This window comes from Cydia splendana, chromosome 16 (assembly GCF_910591565.1).
Source record: "Cydia splendana chromosome 16, ilCydSple1.2, whole genome shotgun sequence".
Lineage (NCBI taxonomy): Eukaryota > Metazoa > Arthropoda > Insecta > Lepidoptera > Tortricidae > Cydia > Cydia splendana.
Window position 1 is genome coordinate 17,711,812 of NC_085975.1, and position 27,321 is coordinate 17,739,132.

The window sequence follows — 27,321 nt, forward strand, 5'->3', positions numbered from 1 at the left end:
ATGGTGGGCCGGGCTATAAAGTGCATGAAGAGGGGTAAGTCTCCAGGACACGATGGGCTAAGTATAGAACATCTACAGCACGGAGGTCCGCATCTATGCAGAGTTTTATCTATGTTGTTTACATTTTGTTTACGTCACTCATATTTACCATGTGATGTGACCTTATGAAAACTGTTGTGACACCGCTGATAAAAAACTCGACAGGTGACATTTCCGACAAAGCGAACTATCACCCCATCTCGCTTGCTACAGTGGTTGCTAAAGTGTTTGATAAAATACTGGACGTTCATCTTAGTCAACATATAAAACTATGCAATGCACAGTTTGGTTTTCAAGAAGGATTAGGTACTGAATGCGCAATCCTAACACTGAAGCACACTGTTGATTACTATATCAATAGAAAATCGCCTATATACGCATGTTTCCTTGGAACAAGTTAAGGGAGACAGGCGTGGCACCCGAGGTTGTCAGTCTTTTTTCATATTGGTATGGTAATCAAAAGAATAAAGTTAGGTGGGCAAATGTGTATTCTGACGAGTATTCACTCAGCTGTGGGGTAAGACAGGGAGGGTTAACATCCCCAAGGTTGTTTAACCTATATCAGCTGATTGGCGAGCTGAGTAGCATGGATATCGGTTGCCGCCTGGATAATATCAGCGTAAATAATATAAGTTATGTGGAAGATATGGTGCTGCTCAGTCCGTCTTTCTATGGACTGCAAAAGCTGATAAATATATGTGAAAGGTATGCGGATACTCATACCTTTCATATATATTTACATCATGCAGGTATAACGTGAAAAATGGTGAGTTCATGATTTTCAAAGGTAGGAACAGGTTGCCACTATACATTCCTGCACCACTTATTTTAAGGGGTCATCCATTAATTACGTCACATGAATTTCTGGGTTTTTTACCCCTCCCCCCCTCCTTGTCACACTTGGTCACATTTGGCAAACCCCTCCCCCCTGGTGTGACGTCACATTTTCTTCAACGAAATCGGCAAATATTTATTTAATATTTTATCAAAATATTTTTGACAAAAGAAATATTAGTAATTTTATAACCCAAAACTGATTAAGAAATAAAATTTACCGAATGAAAACGATTATTGTTTCAAAACCTTGTTATTTAAATGATAATTAGCGTACAAAATAATTTAAATACATTTTCGGTTACTGATGAAGTTAAAGTGACGTCATAAAGTTTATGACTCCCCCCTCCCCCTTGTCACAACGTGTCACATTTTCTTGACCCCCTCCCTCCCCCTAAACGTGTGATGTAATTAATGGATGACCCCTAAACAGTGTACCGTTAAAACGAGTGACAGAATTTAATTATCTGGGCCATGTGCTATCCGAAGACCTTAAAGATGATAAGGATATAGAATGGGAGCGAAGGTCATTGTCCGTCCGCGGCAATATGCTGGCTCATAGATTCACTCTCTGTAGTGTGCCTGTAAAACTATCTCTTTTTAGAGCGTACTGCCAAAGATTTTACACGAGTGGTCTATGGGTCAGTTTTACGCAGCGGGCGTACAATGCACTAAGAGTGCAATACAATAACGCATTCAGGGCCCTGAAGGCCTACCGCGAAACACGTTCGACGTGTTGCCTCCCTGTCACACTTACCTTCGAATTTACAAGTGCGAGATTTAGATTTAGAGTGGCAGCACATCGAACGTGGTTCGCGGTAGGCCCCCTGTTGCGGCTCCCTCGCTATTGCAGCGCGTCGGTTCAGGCGGAGTATGTCACTTTCTTAGAACGTCACATTCTGAGGACGTCACATTCTGAGTTCGTCACTTTCTGAGTACGTCACTTTCTGAGAACGCCACTTTCTGAGGACGTCACTTTCTGAGTTCGTCACTTTCTGAGTACGTCACTTTCTGAGAACGCCACTTTCTGAGTACGTCACTTTCTGAGTACGTCACTTTCTGAGTACGTCACTTTCTGAGAACGCCACTTTCTGAGTACTGCAGTTTCTGAGGACGTCACTTTCTGAGAACGCCACTTTCTGAGGACGTCACTTTCTGAGTACGTCGCGTTTTTTAGCATAGGTACGATTTAACAGTATAATATACCTGCACGAAAAATGTATACTGCCAGCAACCAGATTAACTGTTCGACATACGGTCGCTTTTATATCCTACATACCAATAGCAATCTCTGTTTGCCTTACACCTGACTGGTAGAGAATTCCATTTGGCAAAACGTCCTATGTTTCGTGCAATAAAGTGGAAAATAGAGAAATAAATAATAAAAAAACAATCTAATTATGTTTAAAACATTATTTAATTCAGAATACTTAGAAACTACAAGCAGCAAAACATTTAGCCACAGATTGGAGTTAGGCCGGCAACAGCTTCGATTGAATACACATAAATGTTTCGCACAGTAGGAACCATGATTTTATCATTCTCCGCTGTGATTAGCTGGTGAAGGTATCACGGCAAGCTCGCTGACACCAGTAGAAGGACATTCCCACATATTTACATTTAAACGGACTGCCGCTCATTTCGTGACAACATACTCTTCAACATACCGCGTCTTCTGTCATGTCTCCATAAACTCACGTCTTTTTTTCTGATGATAGTGTAAATTTTGGATATCTGCGTATAAAAATCAGCTCTTGCAGTTTTGGTTCAGACAATATTTCTTCTCGTGTCACCTGTGGAGAATAGGCGTCAAAGGATTTTTTCTTCATATCGGCAACGGCATATTCAGAATATATGTTCAGCCATCAATTACTTCTGCGTATGGAGTGATCCATACTCTCATAGTTCTCATGTTCTGCATATATTTAATGTAATTTATTTGTTTGTTTTCTTCCTATATAGGTTACACGATGAATTTTTAAATTAATATAACATTGTACTTTTAGCCTGATAATAAAAATCTATCATGTCGCCGATTTGACATCGCTGATTTTTTTTCTATTTAAAATCCGAAACTACAAAAAGGTTATAAAGTTTGTCAAAGGACTGTCTCATTTCAAACATAGACAGAGATAAACATACTATCTTTGTCTTACACTAGTACTAGCACCCAAAAGAAAAGGATGAGTGTAGTTTTTATTGTTCTTATTTAATGAAAAAAATTGTTTGACCACTTACAGTCCGTTAACTCTCAGAATGAACTTCGTTTTTCGGGTAAAATCGGACGTATTCGCGTAATAGAAAATGACAGCGTCGTACTGATTTAGTTGCAACTTGCAATCCAACACTCAAAACTATACAGGGTGGTCTATACCACAACGTCCAAATTTTTTTTAGATTCCTCAATTCAATTATAGAATATGTATGTTAGCCGGTTTGTCGTAGTTTTCGAGTTATGAATTTTTGAACTTTTAACTTTTTTTAAGAAATTCCGGCCCGAACCAATTAATTTATTTAAAAAAACTATTGAACTTTTTTGAATGTTTCCTTTTATAATATAATCCTTTACAAACGACGCAGTTTGCTAAAAAAATCAGCATCCTCACTTGGCTGCGAGTTGGAAAAAAAGACAAAAGTCAAAGTTTTACGTTCAAGCAGGTCAAGTTTAGATTTTACCTAATTAAAAAAAACATGCGAGTTCAACGACTTTTGGTTATTTTAGAAACTGCTAGTCCCTAAGTTTTTTTTAAAGGTAAAAAAAAGTGACAATAGTCATAATTTGACAGAGTCACCGGTCAAAGGAATCGAGGTGGAAAGTTCCCAAATTAGTAATCTGATAGCCCACGTAGTGAAGAATCTAAAAAAAAACAACGGGATGCACTCCGGGTCCTCCGGGAGTGCCGGCAGAAGTGAAAACTGAAGTGAAAACTCAATGACATTGTAACAGTTTTTCGATCAGGTCACGTGTCCGTCTTACGTCTTACGAATCTTACGGTTACGTGACCTGTCGCGAGTTTAACATTTTTTCCCCATCACAAAAAGTGCACAGCGCCGCTAAAGAAGTTTTCACTTAAAAATTTTGGACATCGAGGTTTGTACCACCCTGTATAGAGTAGTTAATACCACCATAACTAGTAGGTAAATATTTAGATTCATATTAAAATATGTGACTTTTAAGTACCTACTGTATAATTATTTACAAATTAAATTTAAAATTTTTGTTTTAATTTATTTTTTTGTTAAAGTAAATTTTAATTAAAACTAGAGATTAAATAAAAAAAACACAAACTATAAAAAATATACTTACCTACAAAAAAATATGCCTGTTATTATTACCACTCTGTATAATTTCAGCGAGAAGTAGTAAATGACGGTGTGACGTTCTGCTTTCAAATTCTGATTCTATTTTATTTAGATTATGACAAAAAGTCAAATAGCAATATAGTCATCAACCAAATATTAAGCATAACGTCATTAAATTAGGGCTTGTTTTACATTGAGACAATAGGTATCCCTAACTTCTTGCGAGTGAGTAAGAAAGCAGAACAACAGTATCACCTTCGCGTGCTACCGCCGATACCCGATGTATCTTTCTAAAATCCGAAGGTCATTCGGCCGCGACTTCATCTGCTTGGAAATATGATGATGATGATGATATCGTACCTATGCTAAAAACGTGACGTACTCAGAAAGTGACGTCCTCAGAAAGTGGCGATCTCAGAAAGTGACGTCCTCAGAAAGTGACGTACTCAGAAAGTGGCGTTCTCAGAAAGTGACGTACTCAGAAAGTGACGAACTCAGAAAGTGACGTACTCAGAAAGTGACGAACTCGGAAAGTGACGTACTCAGAAAGTGACGAACTCAGAAAGTGACGTCCTCAGAAAGTGGCGTTCTCATAAAGTGACGTACTCAGAAAGTGACGAACTCAGAATGTGACGTCCTCAGAATGTGACGTCCTAAGAAAGTGACATACTCCGCCTGAACCAGCGCGTCGGGCATGTTTGCAGACGCGGCCGTCGACGATTTTTATGCGATAATATGCAAAAAGTCGGCGTCCGTCATACGACGTGTGCGAGGGAGCGGTAACAGTATCCTGCAGATGATCGCGGACAGGCTGGATTCGCCCGTCCTCGGCCGCTTCATGGATCTGCATGTTATGAGGAGGCCATGGGATGCATGAGGCGACAGAGGGGGGTGGTCGCGTGTATTTTTGTGTTGTTACTTCTTATTTTTAATTTTATTTTAGTTTTTATTTTTATTTTTATGTGCTTTTTCTCTCCTGACTTTTTACAAATAAACTAACATAGTTGTTAAGTTAAGAGTTACTAACCATATTATGGAACCTTTCTTCTGAAATAAATGATTTTTATTTTATTTATTTATTATTCAAGTAGGCATATTGCAATGCGCTTATGGACGTCAAATAAAGCTATACCGGCTCCAACCCTACACCTCTGTCTCGAGAAGATTTAAATCCCCCCTCAATTGGACATAATCATAATCATAATCATTTTTTCAATGCATGGTATTTTACAAAGGTGTTCAAGTTTAATTGAGTACAGCATGGACCCTACAAGGGCATGGCAACATATTATACGTACATAGGGTACAAACTTTTCTATGGCACATAATAAATAGGATATAATAACAAACAGAAAAAAAATTAAACATTTACAAATTCATACATTCAAAATAACTATGTATAATCTCACTGATTTAAACTTTCACGATTATTAAACATTATCAAACTACACAACGGGACGGGACGGGGCTAGAAGATGTTGATGTCAACTTGAGCCAGTCTTCTCCGAGACCACGGGGACAACGCCGTCCTCGAAACGTCGGAGGTAAATCTTAAAACTTAAATACGCGATTAAGTCCCGTTGTGTAGTTTGATTATGTATAATCTGTCAAGCTACATCGCAATAAAATAAAAGAATACAGAGAATACAGCAATTTACATTAATAAAACAGTAAATAAATAATGTTTTATTTCACTCTTTATTACAAGCTTTTATATAACTTGATGTTATTCTCATTTTGTTAAGTGGGTCAGATCTTGGAAGCTAATTTGACCACATTCCGATTCCGATAGAGCTGAAATTTTGCATACATAATGTAAATCCGATGACAATGCAATATGATAAAATGGAGCTGATCTGATGATAGAGACAGGAGGTGGCCATGGGAGCTGGGTGATAAAAAAACGCAAACTAATTATGTCGTTAGAATTGTCTCGATGAGTAGGTATTACTTGCCTGTGGATAAAAAAGTACAGTCAGCGATAAAAGCTTGTATCAAAAATGAAATTTATTTAACTATAATAGAAGAATCAATTAGGCATCCAGAAGGGCTAAGGTGGGCGGCTCTTTATCATTTGTCACCATGCCTGTCACGTTCTAACAAGTACGTAAGTGCGAAAGTGACGCTTGACATGACAGGTGATAATAACGCGACCATGATACCGCTGCAGCCGGGAAACTTAATATGCATTACAATGTAGGCACACTCCTTTTTGATGTACAGTCAACTGTAAAAATATGGGTGCACAAATCTTCTCAAAAATATGTCACATAGCTCTTATGTCAGCGAAATAAGAACTATATGACATATTTTTGAATAAGTTGGCTACACCCATATTTTTACAGTTGACTGTACTTAGGTAATTAGAGCATTTCAAAAATCAAATAAAGTACCTACCTAGCATTTTATTACGTAAAAACATCCCATACGACTAAATTAAATAAATAACAACATGAGAGGAAAAGTGCTGACCAAAATAGAAACTGATAAGCATAGTCATCGACCCCCGCAGAAAACCAAGTTACTATGACATAATCCCAACAGGATTATAAAAACTCCATTTCTACGTAATCGACCTGACGAAATCAGCACACTTAATTGTGTATATAGTAGAAACCGTCTTTAACTCGTAGCGAAGAGCGTTTTCACATTGTCCGATCCGATATCGGATGTCGGAAGGAAGTAAAATGTAAGAAATATGTGTTTCTCTGTATTTATTTATACATTTAATAAATCATTAATACAAATAACGATAGGCAACACAAAAAAGGCGGACTTAATGCCAATGGCACTCTCCTGCAACGGTTTTTGACATAGGCGCCTTCCGACATCCGATATCGGAAGGGTGCTCCCGATATATTCTGCCATGTCGGAGCCCCCCGTCAGCTGTCGGACTGATAATATTTGTTTGTGTGCGTATGTGTGGGCATAATGTTTATTGTAGTGTGCGTGACCGCTAAAGATGGCGCCCGGGCGCGCCCCTGCAGCCTGACTACGGGGATGTAGGATCCTACATCCGATATCGTATCGGACAATGTGAAAACGCTCTTAAGGAGATTGTTTGGCTTTTGGCAAGACGACCTTACCCTACAAGTTGCGCAACTTCGTTCGTAAGTCGGTTAGCGCTGTCACTTGTCTTGCGTGCGCATGAGTGGAAGATGTGTGTGGAATTGGAATATTGACTTAATTGGTGATTTTGACTTTTTTGTGTTTTTCATTCAAAATGGTGCGCGCTGTGTTTTTGTTTTTTGTTGTGAATTTGTGGATGGTCGGGAGCGTGGAGTTTATTGGTGAGTGATTTTTTTTATAATCTTCACAAAACCGACCAAGCAGTTAAAATGCAATTAAACTCTTCTCCCTCGCGTTATCCTGGCATTTTGCTTCGGCTCATGGGAGCCTGGGCCTAAGCATGGGCACTAGTTTTTACGAAAGCGACTGCCATCTGACCTTCCAACCCAGAAGGGAAACTAGGCCTAGTTGGGATTAGTCCGGTTTCCTCACGATGTTTTCCTTCACCGAAAAGCAACTGGTAAATATCAAATGATATTTCGTACATAAGTTCCGAAAAACTTATTGGTACGAGCCGGGGTTAGAACCCGCGACCTCCGGATTGAAAGTCGCACGCACTTACCGCTGGGCGACCAACGCTTAAAATGCAATTAAACTAGGTACTTAATTAAAAACGTTTTCAGCACACTTGCGCAAAGCGTGCTATTTCAACCGCGCCTTCGATGCCTGTGCGGCTGTTGTGAATCTATAAACCTCGTTTGCAAAATTTTACTTACTCCTCGTTGCACAATGTACTATTGTTTTGAATGCATGATTTATGCATCACAATTACCTACATGAATGGGATTAGGTTGCTGAGCGGATCCCAGGTGAGGCATTATGAAATTAGGACATCGCTAGGACGATGATTGCAATTAGGACAAACATTAAAACAGGCCAAAATGCGAGTCGGACTCGCGCACGATGGGTTCCGTACCATAACGCAAAAAACGGCAAAAAATCACGTTTGTTGTATGGGAGCCCCACTTAAGTACTTATTATATTCTGTTTTTAGTATTTGTTGTTATAGCGTATATATAGCGGCAACAGAAATACTTACATCATCTGTGAAAATTTCAACTGCCTAGCTATCACGGTTCATGAGATACAGCCTGTTACCAGACAGACAGACAGACAGCGGAGTCTTAGTAATAGGGTCCCGTTTTTACCCTTTGGGTACGGAACCCTAAAAACACCCCAATCACTAGCCCTAGCGAAAGGTCTAGGTTACGTGCGCTCGCTCGTTCTAGAGCTCGTCTTCTAACTTTTTGACCCCAGGGTCACGGCCAGATCTTGGGCCATATGCTCATGTTCTTGGGCCATTTACTAACGACAGATTAATTAAGAGGATAGTGGACGACCGCTTCTCCATACAAACGTAGTCCTCATTTTCCTCTCTGGATATTGACATTATGGAAAATATTTATTGTATAACTATATCCAAAGCTATGCCCCTTCGTTGAACTTTTTTCTATTTTTTGATTATTAAGGATGACTCACGCTAGATCGGGCCGTGCCCGGGCAGAGGTGTCCGACATGTCATTTTCTATGATGGCTGATCAGTGATTACGTGGTGCTTTCCATAGAAAACGAAGCGCCGGAAGCTCCGGCCCGGCCCCGGTCCGGCCTACCGTGAGTCATCCTTTATAAGAGTTAGAAACAAAACAACTTATTCCATATAAATGTTTAAAAGCTCCTAACTGTTATTATAATTTAAAAAAATATACATAGTTCTGTTTCTCTCTCTCTGTGGTCGCTCCCTCATGACTGAGGATCGTGGTCATCGGTGGATGTGGGTGCTCCACGCTTGGTCTTTATGATCTGCCTCCAACGGTGCCTATTCATCGCGTCTCTGACAACCGAGCAAAAGTTAGTGAGGCTTTTAATTGATCGCTCCATCTTGTTGGAGACCGTCCCTGGCTTCGTTTGCCCTCCGTGTTTCCAACAAGGATCATAGTTAGTTGCTTTGTTCTGTTTAAAATAAATTAAATTGCATAAAAGTATTATCCATAAAGTTAATATCCAGAGAGGATAATGGGGACTACGTTTGTATAAGACGCGGTTTCGTGCCGTCGTCCACTTTCGTCTTAAAGCATTGAAAAACATTTCAGACACACTGGACTCCGTGCCGCCCCTGTTTTACCTGGACGACTGGGCGCGTTGTCGGCGTCCTGGTGACGTGTACTGCGTATTGGAGGCTGTCCTGGTCTCCGGAAATCAGACGACGCTGCAACTGCTAAAGGTATATGTAGTATAGGGGCCCACTGATTACAGTCCGCCGGACGGTATCGGCCTGTCAGTTGTTCGGAACTGTCAAAATTGTGTTCTAACTGACAGGCCGATACCGTCTGGCGGACTGTTTCTCAGTGGACCCCTTAAGGAATCATGGATTCTAATTAAGCGTTGTTAACTTAAAAAACAAAATACACAAATGAGATACCAACTGTAAATCCGGCCAAGTGCGAGTCGGACTCGCGCACGAAGGGTTCCGTACCATTTACGCAAAAAACGGCAAAAATCACGTTTATTGTATGGGAGCCCCACTTAAATATTTATTATATTCTGTTTTTAGTATTAGTTGTTATAGCGGCAACAGAAATACATCATCTGTGAAAATTACAACTGCCTAGCTACCACGGTTCGTGAGATACAGCCTGGTGAGAGACAGACAGACGGACAGACAGACAGACATACAGGTCTTAGTAATAGGGTCTCGTTTTTACCCTTCGGGTACGGAACCCTAAAAACTTAGGTACAAATTAACAAGTTATCTTTAACGATAAGGGTCACCCCCCATTCTCGTCTTTTGAGCGCTGGCGTCTATTAGTCAGTGCTATGGAAAATTGCTTCGCTACGCAGTTTCACCAACGTTGCGTCGACAAGCAGACAGATTAGTTAGGTGTGTGGGATCTAACTGTTATCATGACTACGCCCCCATTCAAGGCAAGGCAAGTGTTGTACGAAATTCCGCTATAGACGCCCCTAATTGCCGAGACCGAGTGTTTCGGAGTCTATCATACACTCAAAATAAACAATAAACATTGTAAAATGAAGAATGATGATGAAGTGCAAACCAAAACGAGGTGCAGCAAGTCGTAAAATGTAGCCTTAACTTTAATTAGAATTGCATATAAGTATACATACATAGTCGATGTAATAGATAGTATATATTATATATGTTTACCGCCTTTATTACCGTGCATTAAGGTACGAAATGTAAACATCTTAGTGATCATTATCATTAATATTGAATTTAAACTTTACAGCAAATTTAGCCTTCAAATGTTACTTTAAACAGGTTTATTAATAGATATATTATACAAATGCATAATTTTAAAGAAATATTTGAGATGCATTAGCTCTTGGTATTGCTATTAATTAATTTCGAACGTTTTAAATTATAAAGTTATGTTATGATGAAGGATTAGATACATTTGAAGGAATATTCAAATGTATCTATGTATGTATGTTCTATGTATGTAATGTATATTATATTATGTTTTTTTTCTGTTTATTTCTCACTGCACCCACATGGACTCTTTTCTGTTTCGCCCTATGGTTGACTGGTAGAGAATGCCTATAACGGCATTAAGTCCGCCTGTTGTACTTTTTGTATGTGCAATAAAGTTTAAAAATAAATAAATAAATAAATAAATATTCTTTTAGGTAGGTACCAAGTAGGTACATAGGTATGTAGTGCTATCTAATTGCTATTAAGTTTATCTTAAGCGTTAAATTATAAAGTTAATGATGAAGGAATACGACTCCAACCAAATTATTATAAGTAAAAAGATAAGTCGGTAGAAATAAATCAAATAAACATGTCTTTTATCCATTAATTTTGTTGTATATCGTTATCCTTACCTACCCTGCATACTTTAGCGGTATAATTTTACTATAAAATTGGTAGTGATATAATATATTTTTCACGTCACTGTTCGGAAATGTGGCAATAAATGGTCTAAAACCAAGCTGGAAAGTAGGCAATAGCTGTAGCACCTGAGCCACCACTACTACAATGTTTCATTGTTATCATCATTTGTCATTGGTGACGGTTCGCTACAGCGATGAGTATCATTTAAAACATAAAAATCAACAAAAGGTCTTTTTTGGCGCAACTTTTTCCTTCAAAAATAAAATTAGGTTATTTAGAGGACCAATTTCTTGTTTAAAAAATAGAAATGTCAAAACCATTCAGTTAATTTTTTTATAGTCCCTGGTGTTCACTTAATTATACGGCAAATGATGATGATGAAATTTCCTTTTGCAGAGTTGCTCCTTTTGACTCACAGATTGATTTACGAAGGGGAGCCAATCGAATTTTTGATGTAAAATTTTGACATAAGGGGGGGTGCCCCCCGAAATTTGTAAAAAATAAAGTTTTGCTATGTGGTCAAGTTTGGTATCATTTTCGTGTAACTCAAGGATGCTAAATTCGTTTCTGATATTTAATTTATACGGTTTCATATAAATAGTTTGAAAAAATTGAAAAATAAAAATTTTCTATTTTATTTTTGCCGAATAAAAGCCTATATTTTTCTTATTTTAATATGCACACAAAAAATAAAAATTTCATGAAAAAGCCCTACTATTTCTCGTTATAAAAAGTATACATATGGCATATTTATTTTACATTAATGTGAACAAAAAAAATAAATGTAGACCTACTTTTGACTACTCATAGAACAACATACAACGATGTGAGCTACAGCTAAGCAATTTACGGCGCTTGATGATGATGAGATCCCTTTTTATGATACATATTGAGTCCTTAGAGCACTTAGATCATTTTAGGAAGGAGATCTACCTTGATTTTTGATACGGCCGTGATGAAAGGTGGGGTGATTTGTCCCATAGAATCATAAATTTATGCAAGCACCTGTTTAGGTTTCTGCAATAAGTTTTGTGACATTTTCAAGTAAATCAAAATACAGAAATAATTTAGGTAATTAAATATTCAAAATACAAACTAATAATGTAAATATTGACTAATATTTAAATTATTTTCCTCCGTATAACTACGTCCCTTAAATCGGATTACGTTGTGCACCGAGCATAAGCAATGTTAAAGAGTGTTTACAAATATATAGGCAGTAAAATTTTTAAAATACGAAATAATGTGAATATTAGTCCATTTCTCTTTTTTTTCTTTTAATTTACTCGATAATGACACCAAACTTAATGCAGAAACCTAAACAGATGCTTTCATAAATTTCTGATTATATGGGACATCATCCCCACCCTTTCAACCACACCGCACCAAAAATCAAGGTGGCTCCCGTTCCTAAAATGATCTAAGGGTTCTAAGGACTCACTATGCTAAAGGGTCTCATCATCATCAAACACCGTAATTTTCATAGCTGTAACTCATATCTTTCTATGCTGGTGGTCGAAAGTAGGTCTACATTTCATGTTTTTTTCTCTATATTTTTAGACATAAATATGCAATGTGTATACTTTTTATAACGAGGAGTAGTAAAGCTTTTTCATGAAATTTTTATTTTTTGTGTATATATAAAAATAAGAAAAATTTTGGCATTTATTCGAAAAAATATAAAATAGATATTTTTTTTTTTAAATTATTTATACGAAACCGTATAAATTAAATATCAGAAATGAATTTAGCATCCTTGATTTACCCGAAAATGATACCAATCTTGCGAACATAGCCAAACAATTCTTTTTACAAATTTCGGGGGGCACCCCCCCTTAGGTCAAAATTTTACATCAAAAATCCGGTTGGCTCCCCTTCCTCAACCAATCTGTGAGTCAAAAAGAGCAACTCTGCAAAAGGAAATTACATCATCATCATTTGCCGTATATCACACTTTTTTGTCGTGAGCGCCACGGACTATTAACAATTATCCATTCAGTTCAGTTTTTTACTTTTGTAGCTGTTTGTGGTTTTTTAACAGAAAAACGCCTCTTAAAAGTAATAAAAAAAGTAAAAAAGGCGGGATCTGAAAATACTTACTGAATTGGATAGTGTAAATTGTGTTTGACTAAAAAATACAAGAAACACGTATCTACGCTCGCTATAAAAATTAGTTCTTCTAGTGAAAAAAATGATATTCTTACGCTGACGCTTACCGAAATTCAAAAGACAACACAGGCAGTGGCTAGTAATTTGCTACCAGAGAAATCGCGGGCTAGTACTTATAGTTATGCAAATGTTTTCTTATTTCCTCGCAGTAGTCGTGAAAAGCACTATGTAATGCCTCGGCCGTAAACGCTAAAGATGGACTCGTATTATTCGAGGGCCTCCACTAACGGTCTCAAATGCACTCGTCCATCTTTTAGCGGTTTTCCGTCCTCTCCTACAATGTACTAATAGACGAGGGATCTGACGAGCAAAATTTTTAAGGTAAAAGCCCGCGAGAGTTCCGTTGCAAGTTGCCTTGTTTTATGTACTTTTGTTTAAAGGATGACAGCTCACGTTAGATTGGGCCGTGTCCGGGCCGTAGCTTCCGGCGCTTACTTTTCTATGATATGACAGGCGATCACGTGATACTTCCCATACAAAACGATGCGCCGGAAGCTCCGGCCTGGACACGGCCCGATCTGACGTGAGTCATCCTTTACTTTAATATTTTTGTCTTTATTCGCCCACTTAATCATAGTAAGAAAAATGTCTATGTATTCTTTATCAAACGCTCAGGTGTGGTACCTTGGGATTACATCAATTCATTCGGTCAGATTATTAATTTATTACCAAATGGTTACGCGAGCGGCCTTCACCTCGTGCGCCGCGCCGCGCCGCCGATGCACATTCCAAAAATTAGAGCCAATTACATATAAGATAATAAATTATAATCTAATTTGTTTGTTATCATTAAAAAAAGTTGCGTGGTATTTTATTTAAACTTTATTCCACAAAATACATTATCAATCCACAGCGCAGGCTTCGTCACACTCGTCACACTCGTCACAGTTGCTACACCCAAAAATAATATCCACAACCGGCTTCTTCAAGAAATATAAAAACAAAAAAAATCCGAAAAAGATCTCGTCAAAAATTACCTAGATACCTACTTTAATAATTAAGCCCGGAACTGTTTCCTGCCTGGTCCTAGCGTTACATATAATATGCCACACCTGCCTTGGCAAGCTGAATAGCTAAATACTATATTTGTAGGACCAGATAAGACCCAGCCCGGGGGTCGCAGCCCCTGTCCCTTAACCGGCGCCCAATCTGCTATTCGTTAAATATGATAAAAGTTAACCTAATCATAAGTAAAATGTCAATGTCTCTTATCAAATGCTTGCGGGATTACATCAAGTCGGCCAGATTACCACATGGTTGGGTCAAACAGATCAGTGTGTTATGTCTTTCCTGTAGACATACACAAAAGTTAAGGGCTATAAAGGTTAATTTTCTGATTTAACCCTTATCCACGTGAAAAGGTCCTCCTTTTATTTAGAGAACTATGATAAAATCATTGCTTACATGCCCACAAGCTGTTAACTATTGCCCACAGGAGAGAAAAATGTGCTGTTCGCGATAACACGCTAGTTTTCTCTCCTGTGGGCAATAGTTAACAGCTTGTGGGCATGTAAGTAATGATTTTATCATAGTTCTTTAAATAAAACGAGGACCTTTTCACGTGGATAAGGGTTAAATAAGAAAATTAACCTTTATAGCCCTTAACTCTTGTGTATGTCTACAGGAAAGACATAACACAGTGATCTGTTTGACCCGGTTACGCGAGCGGCCTTAACCCCGTGCGCGGGCGCCGCCGACGCTCGCTGCGCTGGCAAGTGCATGCGCGTTCCTATAGGCCCGCTTACACATTGATTACTTAGTGATTGGTGCGAGTTCTCGATTCGGGAAAGATTCACTAGATATGAAATAGTAAAGATATGTGACGTTCCATGACAAAAGGTACCTTATGGCGGCTGGCGCAGCGATTCGGGAAATGAATTAGAGATTCACTAGATATGAAATAGTAAAGATAATATATCTTTACTATATCGTATTATCGTATCTAGTTAATCTCTAATTCATTTCCCGAATCGCGCCGTATGCCTATAATATTTAGACATCGATTAGTGTTTATGCGAATTCAAACATGTGGACCTATATTTAGGGTGTGTTTAAATGTACATTTATCAAGTTCATGTGTTAATCGGGAAGCAGGGGCCTTATTCGACATGCCACTTTTGACGTCGCATGTTGAACTTCCGTTGAATCGAATCATTACTTTTCAAAATTTGACATTAGCAATCCACAGTTAGGTGACAACCAAACCAAACCATTATAAACCTTAAAGTAATAATAAAACAAAGTTGTTTTTGTTAAATTATTGGTTGTACCAAATGAACTTCTGCACTTGATGAACTTCAAATGAACTTCAACAGTTGAATTTCAATTGACGCGAAATCCGACAGTTGTACATGTCAAATTTGGCCCCGGTAGCGATTATAATAATTGTTTAGTGCGAGTTCATACATTCAGTGTCTAATGCGAACCCGTACTAAACACTAAACTATTACTATGCGCATGCAAACACTAAACTACGCACTGAATACTACTAAATATGCGTAAACAAACATCAGGCCCTATATAATGGCTCCTCTACGCGATGCGCCAACGTCGGCCGATCCAAGGGACGCAGCTATGCGGTAGAATGAGATAGCAATATCATTGCTCCCTCTAACGCATAAATGCGTCCCTTGGATTGGTCGACGTTGGCCCATCGTGAAGAGGAGCCATAAGATTCCTACTAACAAAGTAAATAATAAGTTGAAAAAAAAAATACAGATAAAATCAAAAAGTACCTAAATTCTTCCATAGGTAAGAGTAAAATTCCTCGCTTCGAATTTACGATTATAGTTAAGAGAATCTTGAAATTGTCTGATCGTAATCCTATAATATCGGTTGTAGGATGACCCTAAGTCTCCTAGGAGAATTATCAGATCTCCTAGGAGCGCCAACGCTGCGAGCAGCAGCCATAGAGCAGATTTGAGGCCAACCCTTTGGGAGACGTGGGGTGGCCCTGACTGACGACCTCCTCGTATTTAATGATTTAAAGTCTTCGTGTCAATTAATTTGAATACGAGAGTAATATAGTAATAAACAACTCACCATGAGAAGGTAATTTAATGCTAGTTATTATTGATGTAAACAAATTACATCAACGTAAGCAAGTTTATATTTCTTACATTAATGTAAAATTAGGTACATACGATTAGTCCACTGGGGATTATCGTCTAATATAATATCAGTATAAAAAAAAAAAACTCGTGCTATGTAAATAATAGCATTTTATACAATCGTGATATAATAGAGAGCTTTTTAGTCGAGTACCGTGTTTAGACAACGAAGCTTGCTGAGTTGTCTAAGTAAGGTACGAAATTGAAAAGCTTGATTATATCACTAATTGTATACAATACTTTTTCTACGCGTCAACAAAAATAATACTTTAAACTAGTAAAATCATACAAACAAACCAAACCAAAAGCTACGCGAGCAGCGGCGATACCTTCATACTGGTACGCAGCACGCGCCCCGGCGGGCTGGTAAACAACACCTTCTCGTAACTCATGAGGCCCTGGTACTTGCTCCGCGCTAAATTCAATTTTTAGACAGTTCCCTAATAGCATTTTCTTGTAGGGATTTTGTTGGGCCTTTGTTTACGTATTAGTTGGGCAACCGTTATATTTGGCCGTACGATTTGCTGGAGGGCCCTCGACAAAGGCCCTCCCGAAGATTCCCAACAGAGGGCCATAAGAGTAATTTTTTCGTTGGGCCTATTTAAATAAATCATACAATTATTCAACGGTGCTGGTTTTGGTTGGGCCGTGGTTGGGCCTATACACATTTGTTTGATGGTTGGTTAATTGTTACATTTGGCCGTACGATTTGCTGGAGGGCCCTCGACAAAGGCCCTCCCGAAGATTCCCAACAGAGGGCCATTAGAGTAATTTTTTCATTGGGCCTATTTAAATAAATCATACAATAATTCAACGGTGGTGGTTTTGGTTGGGCCGTGGTTGGGCCTATACACATTTGTTTGATGGTTGGTTAATTGTTACATTTGGCCGTATGGCTTGCTGTAGGGCCAACTGCAAAAAAATAAAAAAGGGCAATTTTTTCGTTGTGCTTCTGTTTGCAAATTCAACAATTACCGAACGGCAAGTCAGGTAGGTCGGTAGGTAGTTGTGCACCAGGTTGAAGGCCCAACACAGCTTGTCCCACAAAGGGCCAACATTGTAACTTTAACGTTGGGCCTTGTGTAGGATTCTTACAATACTACCGTAGGTAAATAGTTGTGTAATTTATAGTGTGCCTACAGTCTAATTATGTAATGGGCTTTTGTTTACGAGTCCTACAGTTACCCTACGTTAAGTAAGTGGTTGTGTAATACGACGTTGGGCCTTTGCTGATAAATATTACAATTACACTACGGTAGGCATTGGTTGTATCCACATGAAGGCCCTAAGGCTAGGCAGCAGTTGTTGTTAATCTTCTCTGTATCGTTCCAATTTTAGTATATGTACTGCCGAAACAAGTACACTTACTATACACTCTAATTTGTATATATACTAACCGCACTTCGAAACTTCGTAAGCGAGATTTATGTTTTTTGAGATTTAAATTGAGAAAATGTTGGTAAAATACAATTTTTTAAATTTATGTATAAATGTTATAGTTATAGCTATTAGATTTATAAGTTACTTTAAAAAAATATTATGATTATATCCGGAAAAATCGAGAAAATAACTATAACTTCGATGTTTGGAGACAGTAACGCCATCTAATGACGCCACAAGCAAACTCAACTGGTATTGTTGGGCATCAGTACCACAGCCAATGTTGGTAAATGCGATATTTGTGCTCACTGGGCCAACGAATGTTAACGTTGTTTAGCCACCGATACCAAAATACACAAAGGCCCATTGTTAGGCGTCAGTGCCACAGCCAATGTTGGTAAATACGATATTTGTCATCATTGGGCCATCGGATGATATCTTTGACTAGCCAACGTTACCAAAATACACAAAGGCCCATTGTTGGGCATCCGTGCCACAGCCAATGTTGGTAAATACGGTATTCGTCACCATTGGGCCAACGAATGATATCGTTGATTAGCCAACGTTACCAAAATAAACAAAGGCCCATTGTTGGGCATCAGTGCCATAGTCAATGTTGGTAAATGCGATATTTGTCATCATTGGGCCATCGGATGATATCGTTGATTAGCCAACGTTACCAAAATACACAAAGGCCCATTGTTGGGCATCAATGCTACAGTCAATGTTGGTAAATGCGATATTTGTCGTCATTGGGCCATCGGATGATATCGTTGATTAGCCAACGTTACCAAAATAAACAAAGGCCCGTTGTTGGGCATCAATGCTACAGCCAATGTTGGTAAATGTGATATTTGTCGTCATTGGGCCATCGGATGATATCGTTGATTAGCCAACGTTACCAAAATAAACAAAGGCCCATTGTTGGGCATCAGTGCCACAGCCAATGTTGGTAAATGCGATTTTTGTCATCATTGGGCCGTCGGATGATATCGTTGATTAGCCAACGTTACCAAAATACACAAAGGCCCATTGTTGGTCATCAATGCTACAGCCAATGTTGGTAAATGCGATATTTGTCGTCATTGGGCCATCGGATGATATCGTCGATTAGCCAACGTTACCAAAATAAACATAGGCCCATTGTTGGGTATCAGTGCCACAGCCAATGTTGGTAAATGCGATATTTGTCATCATTGGGCCATCGGATGATATCCTTGACTAGCCAACGTTACCAAAATACACAATGGCCCATTGTTGGGCATCCGTGCCACAGCCAATGTTGGTAAATGCGGTATTCGTCACCATTGGGCCAACGAATGTTATCGTTGTTTAGCGAACGGTAGCAAAACACACAAAGGCCCATTGTTGGGCATTACTGCCACTGCCAATGTTGGTAAATGCGATATATGTCATCATTGGGCCAACGAATATTATCGTTGTTTAGCCAACGGTACCAAAATACACAAAGGCCCATTGTTGGGCATCTGTGCCACAGCGAATGTTGGTAAATGCGATGGTGGGCCAATACAAAATTAATGTTGGCTACGGAACGAACCTCATCCCAACGTTTTCCCTACCGTTGGCACCGTGGGCCCCAACGAAAATGCTACTAGGGTTGTTTTCTCGATTTCGGCCACCGTAGCCTATGGAGACTAACAAGCAACGCTAAGTGGTTTTCGTAGTCTATGGATGTTGCTATATTAAGGGTGTCACATGCGCGTTTCTGACTTATGAATCAATTGTTTCTACTATACAACCTAAAATAAATAATTCTTTTGAGCTATGGTTTTGTTTCGTCCTCTTGATCGCGGAGAGCTGTGATTGGTCAATTTCATTATAGTTGACTAAACTGTATCGAAATGAATATTATATATATATATACATATATATATGTATATGAATATTATAGTTGAGTTGGGAGCCCATACATTAAAAATACCCAATTGCAGTTTGGTATAAGAAATCTTAATTCAAGAATTACAGTCGACGAGTAGAAAAATATGTTTTTAGATTTGAGCAGCACATGAACAGCACGTACAGTCGCCATCAGATATATCGGAGCGGCCGAGGTGCTCAAAAATATCTGAACACGCACTCTAAACTCTAAAGCCTTGACAATAGAGGCGTGTTCAGATATTTGTGAGCATCTTGGCCGCTCCGATATATCTGATGGCGACTGCACTTAAAGCTCAACCTTGTTTCGTTCGTTTACAATCGCTTATGGCTCCTCTTCACGTTGGGCCAACGCCAACGCCAACGAGGGACGCATTTATGCGTTAGAGGGAGCAAGTGATATTGCTATCTCATTCTACCGCACGGCTGCGTCCCTCGTTGGCGTTGGAGTTGGCCCAAAGTGAAGAGGAGCCTTTACAGAAAACGGCAATCGAAACTTAAATAATTTATGGAAATCATCACGTGACTTTTAATACCATCGACCACATTGTTAACTAGGGGCTATTCATAAATTACGTCATTTCAAATTAGGGGAGGGGGGTCTGGACATCGGATGACGGTAGCATGAAGTAGGAGGAAATGGGGTCATTTGAAGCATGATTTTTGGATGATTATAGGGGGGGGACAAAAATCGTCAAAAATCGATGACGTTGATGGACAGCCCCCTAGCTGTACATCGGTGGACCTTACGCCTTTTGTAATAAGGTCCATCGATGTATGAGTGTTGCTGTTTGTACGCATGTGTCATCCTGATACATGTCTATTACCTATGTCTGTCAAGCAAAGTATGTCAGTAGCAATGTACAGCAAAGTGAAATAGGGCAACACTCAAAGTCAAGAGTAGTATTGCGGTAAGAAAAGCAGCAATGTACATCGAACCAAAACATGTAATTATCATAACCTCAAATTTTACAAATATTTACGATCAACGAGCATGATTGTACATTGTAGGCACCTTGACTCTGCTTAAGTTCATATATTGGTATTTAATGGTGACAGCAGAAATTTCTCTTGAAATAGCAACCATTCAGAATGAAAACAAACAAGATAGCTGTCATTCACGATCCACATTCCACGGATAAAACACAGATGACACGCGATTTTGGAATTGTTCGAAAACAGTGTTGCTAACCCACGAGTTTTCAAATTTGCTGCCTTTTGCTACTGACAAGATTTGCTTGACCAAGTATACCTTTTCGATTGGCGTTAGTCGATAAACGGTTGTCATTTTATCTACACTAATATTGACTATAACTGACATTGATTGCAGGATTACTCCTCACAATCGCTACGCCACTTCAACCGCACGCTAGTCCATCGCGGCGTGTGCGCCACGCGCTGCGAGGCCGAGGGGCCGGCGGAGACCCGCGCGCGGAGCTGCGTCAATGAGGGCCTGCGGCCTTACGGTGTACAGGTAACCATACCACAGAAGAAATAATAGTACTACCGTACAGAAAGGACACTTCCTACAAACCCGAAGTTTGACAGCGGTTCAGGGTCGAATCATGCTATCCCTTAATATATGGCACTATCCCTCTCAGCTATTTAGGGTTGTCAAAATTCAAGTGATTATCTTATCTGTGGTCGTGCACGCAAAAGGACGTCAAGTGGTGCCAACCCTAATAATTGCTCGGAGCAATGCTGAGCCGAACGGAGCCGAGTTCGACCGAAGTCAGGAGTACATACCAAGGAATTGACGCTTATGGTGGCTCTTCTCAATCGCTACGCCACTTCCGTGTGTGTTTCTAAATTATTTCACAAATTTGAAGTTCACTTCTAACTGAGCTAACTGAATAGTGAACTAAAACTGAATAGTTTGTCCATATATTTCCAGGCACAGTTCAACAACACGCGGTCCCTATGTGTGTCAGCAAAGACCTCAATGGGCCACGACGCGCGGGCGCTGGCGGTAGTACTGCTTGCGCTGGTGGTGTTGGCTGCTCTGGCTACTGCGACGCATATCATCACTGACCGGTTTGACGTCAAATGTAAGCGTGACTTACACCATACCACTAACCTGGGGTTAATCGGTTAACCCAGTGTCAAATTGTACTGGTAACCATGATAACTCCAGGTTTAACCCCGGGTTAGTGAATGGTGCAAGTGGCCCTAAGCTGATAAAGAAGAGCATAATCTTCACCGCAATGGAGCAGAGATGCACTCAATTCCTTTGAGTATGCGTTTGATCCTTGTGCCTGCTAACCACGAGCATAGGAGACATGAGATTTTTATAGGAATTTGACCTGACGCTCGGATTGAGACTGCACACGCGTTTACTGCCGCAGTATTGTAGCGAGACATTATTACTGCCGTAATCGACTACATCTGAATTGCAGAAAACATCAAAATGTCAATTTACATAAAAAATATATTAAATTTGTCGTTTCCTGCAAAAATGTTGCTCTGCAATACTATTACAGTCTACTGTTTTGCAAATAAATAAAGCGGACGAAAATAACAATTTGTATCTTTATCGTTTCCTATCGTTTTCAGGCCCCAGATTGGTGGCCGCGTTCTCTCTGCGACGCAACTGGCAGATCCTGACGTACGACCGCACCAAACCGCGCAGCGACCAGCGGATGAAAGGCGTGGCTTGTATGGAGGGTATTAGGTACACTATTTACCTACTTTGCAGCACCTATTACTTGCCTCTTGACCAAGTAACAATAATAATTTCACTTTAGCTTAAAAAATGAGCCATAGAGCCAGTCTAAAGATATAGTATAGGTAACTGAAAGGTACACCCAGTTGCAAAAATGCATGAATGAATTCCATTCATAAAGAGGATATGCACTTTTGCAGCTGTGTACTATTCGTCAGTTTTAAAGTTAAATGTAATTTACTGCGCTTGACCGAAAAAAACCGGGCAAGTGCGAGTCTGACTCGCGCACGAAGGGTTCCGTACCATAATAAAAAAAAAACGGAAAAAAAAAATGCAAAAAAATACGGTCCCCATCCAAGTACTGACCACGCCCGACGTTGCTTAACTTTGGTCAAAAATCACGTTTGTTGTATGGGAGCCCCATTTAAATGTTTATTTTATTCTGTTTTTAGTATTTGTTGTTAAAGCGGCAACAGAAATACATCATCTGCGAAAATTTCAACTGTCTAGCTATCACGGTTCGTGAGATACAGCCTGGTAACAGACAGACAGACGGACGGACGGACGGACGGACGGACAGCGAAGTCTTAGTAATAGGGTCCCGTTTTACCTTTTGGGTACGGAACCCTAAAAATCTGTCGATTGGTTTCGATGTGTAGGTAGATTGTGGCAAAAAAGCACAATCACTAGGTAGCATTTTGTCTCACCATGACCTTCTGTCAAAAATTGTGTCTATTTTGCGTGATTCAATTATTAAAATTATATTTACCTATCTCTTTAATATCTTATTCCAGGGTGATGGGCATGCAATGCGTCATCTTCGCGCACGTATTGCTGCTGACAGGGACCTCTTTTATAGACAATCCGCAATTTCTCGAACATGTAAGTAATATCTTACCTTAGCCGTTTTTAAATTATATCCATCCACTACCACTACCAGAAGGTTAGTAGAACAAAAGGATTTTCTGTCCGTGTCTGAGCGAAGTACATATAAGTATACAAATACGAGAGGACTTGCACTAGACGGTCTTCCTTTCATTAACCTTATGCTAAGCTTGACAATATGTTCCAGATTTACGAGACATTTGCCGGGCAAGCAGTGATGAACTCCCCAGTGTGGCTGCAAGCGTTCTTCTGTCTCTCAGGCTTCCTGCTGTCCTATTCTACCCTCATCGGCGTCGAGAGCAGCCCCTTCACTCCGTTAAAGGCCTTTGTTGCTGTTGTTAACAGATGGATAAGGTACAAACAGCAACACTTCTAACTGCATATCGGTGGACCTTATTACTAAAGGCATATGGTTAACTGTGTGGGAGATGGTAAAATCTTAGTTTTTACGCTCATGTCCAAATGTGTCGATTAGTGGTTAAGGGTTTGCAATCCTGATTCAACTAGTACAGTTTGTTACTTTGCCTAAAACGTCACATAATTTCCAGGCTAACGCCAGTCGCAGGCATCATGCTCTGGTTTACTATCAGTTGGCTGCCACAGTTAGGCTCGGGTCCTCTGTGGTCCTGGTACGTGGACAGCGAAGCTGAAGCCTGCAGCGAACGCTGGTGGTACCACATCCTGTACGTCCACAACCATCTGCCATTGGACAAACTCTGCATGGGGCACACTTGGTAAGCTAGTATCCAAACTGCAAATTGCCTCATCATCTCATGATACCAATATTTTATTGCTGGAATTAGACTGCTCCTAAGAATACCGATAAATCCTTTAACATCCCTGTAATATACTGTATTTACCTCAGTAAATCATACGATATAATGTATTTCCAACGGTTCGTCAACACAAACATCTAGCGGCACGACCGCTCTGCTCGCAGTCTGACATCGACTGACCCTGTCAGTGACGTCACCATGACGTAAGTGCTCGAGACGAGACGATTTTCACTATACTACCTACTTTAGCTCCTCATCGCATGAGTAAACTCACATGAGTAAATTCTGAGGAATAGTAGGGAAGCTTACAGCCAATGCTCAATGCACGACGCTGCGCATACTAGAACTTCCTCGACTCATCATCATCAGACTCATTTCTCCTTTCAACCGTCCAGGTACCTAGCAGTGGACATGCAGCTCCACATCCTCGGCATGCTGTTGCTGCTGGTGTTGGTGCGCTACCGGAGCGTGGCGCTGCCGATCCTGGGGACATTGCTGGCGTGCTCGGCTGCCGCGGCTGGCTTTGTAGTCTACTGGTATCAGCTAACGCCAATCGTCACTGCGCAGAGTCCTGAGTAAGTTAATTCCAGTAAGTTTATATTTTGATGAACTTTACTTTCTAGGATACTGTAGTATCAGAATGGTCTGGTTTGGTTCGTTTGGTTCCATGAAATACCAATCATCGATTCAAAAATCAGCTTGCTAGTAGATATTATAAAAAGTATAAAGTACTTAGCGTTTCTAAGTAAAGTTCTAAAGGACTGCTCTTACCATAAAAATATTTCGCCATTTCGTTGCAACAACATAACTACAAACTATTCTGCATAAGCTCATGATTAATCGCTCCTCCGCTATCTGCTGTGGGGAAATTCTGAACTTTTCAGCCTTAGTCCTGAAAAAGCATTGCTCGGCTCAGTAGAGGGCCATTAACCCCTGGAGCGCCCCAGAATTACCGTAGTATGGAACTCCTATACTAGTTACCAGCACACGTGTCTGTTTAGGGCGCTCCATGGGTTAAGTATGGTGATCAACTGATCATGTGAGTCAGAATACTGAGAATTATTTGAAGAAGGCTTATATAATTTGTCGGAATCGAAAAATCTCTAGTATAGAGCGACTTAGGTGTTCAAGAACCTCATACAGGTTTCAGCATAAATATTCTTAATAATCTAGTGTTTGTTTGACAGAGACCTCCGTACGCTCTTCTCCAAATCCTTGATCCTGCCGAAGCTGTACCTACCGATGTGGATGAACCTGGCGGGCTACGCGTGTGGGATGGCGGCAGCGTTCGTGCTGTATGAGATTCAGAGGAAGGGCATCAAGCTTAGAGACAGCAAGGTAAACTGGGACTTTATTTTACGAACGAACACGTCTCAGAGTTGTTCAAGTTAAAACCTTAATAACATTAATACTTTCCAGCTCTTCAACCTAATCTTCCACCTCTCCCTACCCGTGGGCACGGCCATCGTATGGCTAGGAGTGTCGTTTCTCCATGAAGAGACCCCGCCACAGTGGGCCGCGATCGCCTACAGCGCGCTCGACCGCCCGCTCGTCGCTATCTGCTTCGCTATCTTCATGCTCGGCTGTGTCACTAAATGCAAATGTGAGTAGATTCCTTAATAAGATAATATTTTCCAGCTCTTCAACCTAATTTTCCACCTCTCCCTACCCGTGGGTAAAGCCATCGTATGGGTAAACCTTTTAAGCATTCAACTACGTGGAGAAAATGCGGGTAGGCTGAGGGACAGAACCGCAATGGTTGGCAAACGTGGCGTGTGGTATTGCGAATGTCGAAGGCTGAGCTCCGCCTAGAACCAGGCCCGGAGTATCTGACAGGGACAATGTATTAAGGATGACACAAGTTAGACCGCGCCGTATCCGGGCCGGAACTTCCGGCGCATCGTTTTCTATGGAAAGCATCACGTGATCACCTGTCATGTCATGGAAAAATAAGCCCCGGAAGCTCCGGCCCGAACACGGCCCGGTCTAACGTGAGTCATTATTTAACCGCTTCTATTTTACTTGCTGCGAGGCTCTCGTTTCGAATAGAACAGTGCAGCAGCCAGTTGTATACTCTTTAGCACCACCCAGGGGACACGTGCGGGGTATCTAAGGTAATCTTCCCGTGGACGCGAGGAATCATTGTCCCCCGTTTGGTTATCACTTATCAGTTAACAGTGTGACCTTGTTTCAGCGGCTCTACGCTCCATGTTTGCGTGGAAAGGCTTCCATACACTCGGGAGACTGTCGTACTGCGTGTTCCTCACGCACTTCGTCATCCTACGTGTCCTGGTCACCAGTAACCCGCAGCTTGGTCACCCTACTACACTATCTTTGGTAAGACAATGTAGTTTGGCCAACGATATATATGACTCCGTATAAGATAAATAATCCTCCGAAAATCAAGAAAAATGTATGCTCGAAAAGATGGCGCCATACCTTTGGCCTATACTCGTGTAGATAGCCGTCCATCTGTGTCTCCTGCCGGAGCTGCCGGCTATTGAACTGTTTATGACTTTGACTCTTAAACTCTCTTGTTTTTGCCTGTTTGTTTCCCAAAGGTTTAAATAAATAAATAAATAAATAACGGCAAAAAAAAATCCTTTGCTCTATTTCAGATATCGCTGCTAATAACGGCATCTGTGTTGTCGCACCTGGCAGCTATCCCTCTGTGTCTACTGGCGGAACTGCCGGCTATAGAGCTGTTTAAGGCTTTGACGGAGAAGGAGCGGGTGCCAGCGCCGATAGACTTGGATCTTGTGGTCCCCAAACGGGCTGAGAATGCTTGAATTTCGCTTGATATTTTACGAAAACTTCCTATAGTGTAAACAACGTTATTTACGGTATTTGACGTCTGTCACTCACTACAGCAACACTACGTAAAATGTCTTGCACATTGAAATCACAAAGGAAAACAACTGCACTGCGAACGTTTACGTTCTACGTCTTTTTAGGGTTCCGTACCTCAAAAGGAAAAAACGGAACCCTTATAGGATCACTCGTGCGTCTGTCTGTCTGTCTGTCTGTCTGTCTGTCTGTCTGTCTGTCTGTCTGTCTGTCTGTCCGTCTGTCACAGCCGATTTTCTTCGGAACTACTGGACCAATCAAGTTGAAATTTGGTACACATATGTAAGTTTGTGACCCAAATACGGACATGTAACGTAAACAAATGAATTTTAAACATGGGGGCCACTTTTGGGGGTAAATGAAAAAATGAAAAAAAAAATTTTTTTCAAACTATATCATATTACATATCAAATGAAAGAGCTTATTGTAAGGATCTCAAATATATTTTTTTTATAATTTTCGAATAAACAGTTTAGAAGTTATTCGAGAAAATAGGCA

The 27,321-nt window shown here is 40.1% G+C and overlaps 1 protein-coding gene across 1 annotated transcript; it reads left to right on the forward strand.

The window, feature by feature from the left end:
• On the forward strand, window positions 1-26,765 carry LOC134798059 (nose resistant to fluoxetine protein 6-like). Its single transcript, XM_063770387.1, has 13 exons — window positions 1-34; window positions 9,318-9,466; window positions 20,984-21,127; window positions 21,548-21,701; window positions 22,207-22,324; window positions 23,110-23,197; window positions 23,388-23,554; window positions 23,749-23,934; window positions 24,372-24,551; window positions 25,164-25,314; window positions 25,396-25,579; window positions 26,171-26,313; window positions 26,595-26,765. The coding sequence occupies exons 1-13, from the start codon at window positions 1-3 to the stop codon at window positions 26,763-26,765; spliced, it is 1,869 nt and encodes a 622-aa protein (XP_063626457.1).
• The last annotated feature ends 556 nt before the right edge of the window (window positions 26,766-27,321 follow it).